We start from the raw sequence: 7223 nt of genomic DNA on the forward strand, positions 1-7223 counted from the left end.
CTTCTTTCTTGGTTTTGAAGCTGTCAAGAGTACATGGGGATATTACCTAACTCAGAGAAAATATACACTTGATCTGCTAGCCAAAACCAATATAGACTGTGCTCACTCCAGTCCAACTCCAATGTGTCAAAGTAAGAAGCTTGAAGCTGAAGGAATTGAGCTTGATGATCCTCAAGTGTACAGAAGTACCATAGGAGCACTGTAGTACTTGACCCTGACAAGACCAGATATTGCATTCCCTGTAAATAAATTGAGCCAATTTCTCAAAGCACCAACAATTGAGCATTTGAGTGCTTGCAAGCGCATACTCAGATATCTGAAAGGCACATTGGACAAAGGCATTGAATTTACTGCTGCCAAAGCCAGAAAATAGACTTGACATTATGGGATATAAAGATGCTAATTATGCTGGCTCATTAGATGATAAAAGATCAACTACAGGGTTCTGTGTATTTCTGAGTGGATGTCTTGTAAACTGGTGTTCAAGAAAACAAAAGGTGGTGTCACGTTCAAGCTGTGAATCAGAGTACAGAGCTCTAGCTGATGCTACTGCAGAAGTAGTGTGGCTGCAAAGCTTAATGAACGAGCTTGGCTTGCAAAACAAAGAGCTGCGTCACTAGCCTCAAATCCTGTGCTCCATGCTAGAACAAAGCACGTAGAGGTAGATGTGCTTTTAGTGCGTGAGAAGGTGTTGCAGAAAGTGCTTGACATTCGCTATGTGCCCACTGCGAGTCAACTGGAAGACGTGTTTACGAAGGCCTTGGCAGTTCCAAGGTTTCAAGATCTGTGCAGCAAGCTAATCTCTACAGTGGCGAGAGTTTAGCTTGAGGGGGACTGTTAGTCTGAGATCTTTAGCCTTGTCTACGTGTATTGTATTAGATTGCTTACGTGTCAAAGTGATGAGTCAGCTAACGTGTGAGTGGGCATACTATGCTGATCTCAGTCACATCATAACATTCATATAAATGCACTCATGTACGGATATTAATCATTAAGAAAAGAATAAAAGAATTAATTCTCTCTCTCCCTTTAGTCTATCTTCTCGTTCTCTCTGTGAATATACTCTTTATTAAAACCGAGTTATATCAGATTTCACAACAATTTCAACAAGATTTTATTCTTATGAAGATCAAGCTTTCAAATTGTGTTCAAACTTTATTATGTGAAACATTAAAACGAAATTTTACTCAAAATATCTTATTCCGGATACGAAAATATTACACGATATCCCATAACAAACCTAGATAATTTCTGGGATGATAAAATTAAATAGCGGATCTTATGGAACTAATTAGTTAGATTTAACCAATCACAATTTACATGATTTACTTCTAAGATAATATCCTGTACGCGTGCAATGCAATCGTGTCTATAATATTTTTTTTTTACACAAAGTCCAATGTGCTTTCCATATCGAATTCCATATCGGAAAGATACGGTGACGAAATCAGAAGTCGTAAAGTACTTTACCTAACCCGTTTCTTATTTAATTTATTTGAAAAAAATATCTTACACTGGATATTTAAATATAAAGTTTAAATGCTTGTCCTCTATACTTTTATCAGTAATATGCATCACAGGTTCAGAATTCAACTTCTGTCTGTGAAATGCTCTTATTATATTATAAATATATGATGAATATGTAAATAAAATATGATGACAACATTATCGAATAAAAAATGGATAATCAATAATTTAATCTTTTATTAATGATTTTTTCTCGCTGTAATATATATATCTTTAACATAGTTAATAAGAGGCACTCCCTATTTAACTTCAATCCTGATGCCGCCACGTGGCGCCGCCAGAAGGCAACATGTAACGGCTAGTTTTTTTTTTTTTTTTTTGCTTCCGATTTTTTTTTTCCCTTTTTTTTGCTTCTGATTTTGGTTTTCTTTTTTTTTCCCCTTTTTTTTTGCCTTCCAATTTTTATTTTGGTTTTGAATTTTTCTTTTTTTCCTTCAAATTTTGATTTTTTTTCCCTTCCAAACATTAATTTTTTTATGTATGTTACAATCATAACTACTAATACTATATCAATAACATACATTATCTTTTATTTTTTTTCCCGACCTTTAATTTTTTTTCCCTCTCTCATCAATATATTTTGTATATCTTTTTATTTATATTATTTCCTTTTTCTCCATCTTTCATTAATATGTTTTGTATAATTTTTTTATGTATATTATAATCATGATTACTAATACTATATTATACTATACCAATAACATACATTATTATGAGTATATGTTAATATATATATATATATATATATATATATATATATATATAGTTGGAAAAACTTCGATTTCTTTTATCAGAATTTAACTTCGACTTTTACTTACCTAAAATTTCTTTTTCCCATAATACTTCTAAGAAATCTGACAGATAGGAAAACATTCAGTATTTTGAAAACCTTTGAATCATAAAAGAATTTTTTTTCTACCTTTTGTTATTTTTTAAACATCCTTGACAACGATTTTGCTAGATTTAATTTAATACAATTAAAAGTCTTCAACTTACTCTATTTTACTTATTTTTCTTTTTGACTTAAAAAAAAATAAAAAAATTGCTAACTCGCGCATCGCGCGTTTATAAAACTAGTATATATATATATATATATATATATATATATATAAGTTTAACTCCCACGCGTTGTTGTGTGTAATTTTCTATATGTACACACGAATAATATCAACCGTCATGTATCCAGAATAATCTAGGTTAGAACTGAATAAGCAATGACAAATTGGTCATTTTAAACAGTGGCAAATTGGTAATTTTAACCAGTAGCAAATTTGTAAATTTCCATCTTTTCACAGGTAATTGACTATGTTACATCAGAGTGACAATTTTGTAATATCATCGAGTGCTAAGTTCTGTAAGTAGAAAAAATTAAAAGAGCAATTTTGTCACTTAACTGTAAATTTAATAGCGAAATGCATCTACGTGATTAGTGTCTGTCTCATTGCTAATTTAACATTTTATAAATATTAACATTTTCTCTATTTTTCCTTTCATTTTCAAAATAAGTATAAATCTACTTCAACGTCGTTGATACGTCTATTGTTGGCATATTTTTTTACTGCAAGTTTGTTTGGAAAGATGTCATACATCATGTTGCACTTTGTGCTGAGACATCTTTTTCCTGTACATTGTTACATATTTTTGGCAAGTTTTCTATTCTGCCAGAATGTTTCACAAATAACTTTCTACATTCGTTTTATGCGCGTGTATTGGTAAAAAAAACCCTAGTTTGACTTCTAGATATATTGCTAATATAAAAGTTGTGCGCTTCTCCCTTAGTAGCTTTGATGCATTCATTCAGACTTTTAGGGTTTCTAGACGTACACGATCGGTAGACTGGAAAGCTGATTGTTTTGATGAATGTGCCGAATTCTCGAAACACATCTACAGATCTATTGAGTTTTGGTGAATTGCTGTGGGTGCTGTAATGTTGTTATTGCTTGTTCACGTGCATTGAGATTAGATTTGCCAAACACATGGGAGAGTGTTTGAGAGTGGAATTGAGGGGAATTCAGATGCAGGGGAGTCTGAGTTGAAATTCATGGATAGTATTAGGTAAAGGGCATTGAAGCAAAGATTGTTTTATATAAGTCCATCGTTGTACTTGTATTACTTTTGATATAATGAATTTTCTTTGCACTTGGGCACACTGCCCCCTGGAGTAGGTGACGTTCCACTGAATTTTGTGACCATATCTTGCGGCACTTCATTTACGCACTGTACTTTTTTTTATCCGTTTATTATTTTAATTTAAATTGTCGTATACATTGACTTTTCACTGTGCGCGATATCTTACACTGTCTAAACAAATTTTCAAACGTATTTCTAGTAATTTCACTTATTATCTGCAAGTACACACATATTTACATATATGCACACTAAAGCAGGAATAATATATATATATATATATATATATATATATATATATATATATATATATGTATGTATATTGCAATCCACTGTTTATGTAATACAGTTTTTCTATATATGTAATTTATAAATCTTTGGGTTTTATTTTTTGTTACTTCTAAAGTACTTTTGTAGTATATGATCTAAAAAAATTAACTGTTTAGAAATACTTTTAATAAGTATATTTATCTGGCTACATCGAGAAAATGAATTATGTATTAATAATTATGATAAATAATAAATTATTAATAAAACTTAAGAGAGAAAGAAATCTGTACCAGGTTCCACATCCTGACAATTATGGAAAAAATGTGGATAGGAAACATGTATAAAACAATATAAAGGAGAAATTCATTTATAAAAAAAATGTATATAAAGGAGTCATTGTCAAATTTGTAAATTATATGCAATTGAAGGACAGAATCGCCCGATCACTATAGACTCAATAATAAGATGAGTCTACGTGAACGTGAACATATTAAACCCTACCTCTCCTTTATATATATAATAGGGCTTAAACTGGATCGATTTGTTTCGGTTTTAGCATAATTTTGGGACCGAAACCGAATTTTCCTTTTTTTTTTCAAAATATAAAATCGAAACCGTTCCAATTCGAATTTCGATTAATCGAATAATTCGATTCTAATTCGGTTCTGTTTCGGTTCTCATTCGGTTCTTAATCGATATATAAATTTAAAATCAATATGTAAGTCAAAACGCGTGTTGGTCTAGCGGAAATGACTTATGTATTTCCCTTGTCGGTGTCTCGGGTTGGAAACCCAACATTTGCAACCAATCTTTTATTAAAAATATGCTATATTTAAAACAAAAAGACAATAAGCAGATGCATATTTGGTTCTGTTTCGGTTAACCGAATTACAAGTTTTTCATAACCGATAACCGAACCGTTTTGGTTGATGACGTGTACACCAAAAAATCGGTTCGGTTTGGATCGGCCCGGTTCCGGTATCCAAATATTCGGTTCTTTTGTACAGCCTATTTATATATCCATATCTTTAATAAGCAATAAGATATATGCGGATCAAGATATTTGGAAGCTGTAGTCAACTCTTGTCCCTTATTATTCTATATAAATCTATAATTCATTCCTATCGGTAGAAATCTAGAAATCAAGAAAATTCATTCAATAATCAGTACTAGTAAACAAAACAATATATATATATATATATATATATATATATATATATATAATAATAATAATAATAATAATAATAAGAAATATATCTGGTCCTACGTAGAGTGGCTGGCATTGGATTTCTTTACGCTAATAATTGAGTGATAAACAATTATCAAATTGATGAAATGGACACAAATAAATATTCATATAATGATTTCAGACAGCGAGTTGAAGTGTACTAATTAGTCGTGAAAAGTGGTGGAGAAGTTAGTATAATGAGAGCAGAGGTTATATAAGGACGCAAGCTAGGGCAACAAGGCTCACAACAATCTCTTCAAATAATCTGATAACAATCATAACAATAAATAATAATGGCACTTAGCAGGGTTGAGGAAGACGTGGAGCTGAAGGCAACTGCAAAGGAGTTCTTCCACATGTGGTGTAACGCGGCGCATAAACTCCCCAACGTGGCGGGCAATATTCAGGCCGTGGAGCTCCACGAGGATCACGAAGATCACGACTGGGATCTCAACGGAGCCAAAAAGAAATGGAAGTACACAATTGGTTCGTACATATCACCGATTCTATATCATTTGTCCTCCTTTTTTTTTCCTCCTAGAGATGTAATCTATTATTTAATTTTTTATGTGTTATAAACTCGAACCGATATAACTATTTTTTTTTGTCTTTTAGCTATATAGCCATTCGACTTATTACGGCATTTAAAAAGATAAAAAAAAATTCAAAATAAGTCGAAATGTTTTTTTTTTATATTTTTGTTTTTTTAGTGCCGTAAATAAGTTGAGGTGACTATTTATAAAAAAAATTGGCTATTTAGCAATTTTTAAACTTTCGGTGGCTTATTTGGCTAATTTTTTTTATGTGTATCTGTGTAGATGGAAGAGACGAGAGTTTCGAGGAGAGATTGGAGTTCGATGATGAAGGGATGACCATCAAGATGGTGGGATTAGACGGAGACGTGTTCAAGTACTACAAAGTTTTCAATCCTATTTACCATATTTATCCCAAAGACACGGGTTGTCTCGTCAAAGCCATGGTTGAATATGAGAAGCTCAGCGATGATGTTCCTGATCCGCACAACTACCTCGCCATGGCCGTCACCATTGCCAAAGATATTTGTGCTCATCACTCCAACACCAATTAATTTATATGTGTATATATATGTGTGTTTGTTTGTGTGTAATTCAATAATGGTGTGCTTCTTTGTTTATCAAATAAGTGAGATGGACTTTTAGTCTTTTTCACATCGAACCCCAGCTCCACAGTTTGCTGTAATGTGATTATTATTTGCGATTTCTTTCATGGATGTAACGATGTCTAATATTGTAATATTGTTCTTCTGCTATATATTTTGCGGTATCAGCCGAAACTAAAAAGTATCCAGAATTTTTGTTCTTGTGGACGAACTTAACTCAGCACTTAAGGTCCATTTGGAACCCGGAAAACGTAAAGGGAAAAAATGAGAAACTCGTCAAACTTTTCTTTAGTTTTGTTTGAATTGAAAAAAATAGGAGAGAAATTTGATTTTAATCACTTCCAAACATAACGATTAATTTTTTATTTTCCTATGTAGTTTCCATATTATTTCCACCACTTTCTATCACATGTTTTTGGGTTTCAAACAAATCCTTCAGGCTCAAATAGAATCCTAACAACAGGATTTAGAGAGAAAATGATGAGTTGAGAAGCAGAAGAATTTTTTTCACTATCCTCAAATGAACTGAATATAAAAATAAATTAAATGTTTATTAATCAGTCTATAAATAAGTAGTTATAGTTAGTAATGAAGTTACGTAATAATTAAATACTTATATACTTAACTACAATATAAATAAGTAGCAGTTATAACTAATAAATAGTTGTAAAATAATTATATATTTATGAATTAGTTATAAACAAGTTGCTATAATTAATATATAAGTTATCAATGATAAGAAACTACTATGGTGATTGTTACATATGTTTATATATCGGTTGAACCTCTCCACTTAACATCAATTTGTTTTAAAATGGAATTGAACATGGTATCAGAGTCTTGTTCATTCACATAATTTGATTTTAGTCCGGCCCACGCGAAGTGTGAAGATGATTGTTACTCGGCCTAGATCATGCTATACACGATGGAGAG

At 31.6% G+C, this 7223-nt stretch overlaps 1 protein-coding gene across 1 annotated transcript; it reads left to right on the forward strand.

The window, feature by feature from the left end:
* Positions 1 to 5341: 5341 nt before the first annotated feature.
* Positions 5342 to 6471, forward strand: LOC149389241 (MLP-like protein 328). Its single transcript, XM_089623936.1, has 2 exons — positions 5342 to 5638; positions 5971 to 6471. The coding sequence occupies exons 1-2, from the start codon at positions 5446 to 5448 to the stop codon at positions 6237 to 6239; spliced, it is 462 nt and encodes a 153-aa protein (XP_089480062.1). The 5' UTR covers positions 5342 to 5445; the 3' UTR covers positions 6240 to 6471.
* The last annotated feature ends 752 nt before the right edge of the window (positions 6472 to 7223 follow it).

Source organism: Urtica dioica, chromosome 8, assembly GCF_054948205.1.
Source record: "Urtica dioica subsp. dioica isolate 48M chromosome 8, U.dioica_male_clone48M_v1_H2, whole genome shotgun sequence".
Classification (NCBI taxonomy): Eukaryota; Viridiplantae; Streptophyta; class Magnoliopsida; order Rosales; family Urticaceae; genus Urtica; species Urtica dioica.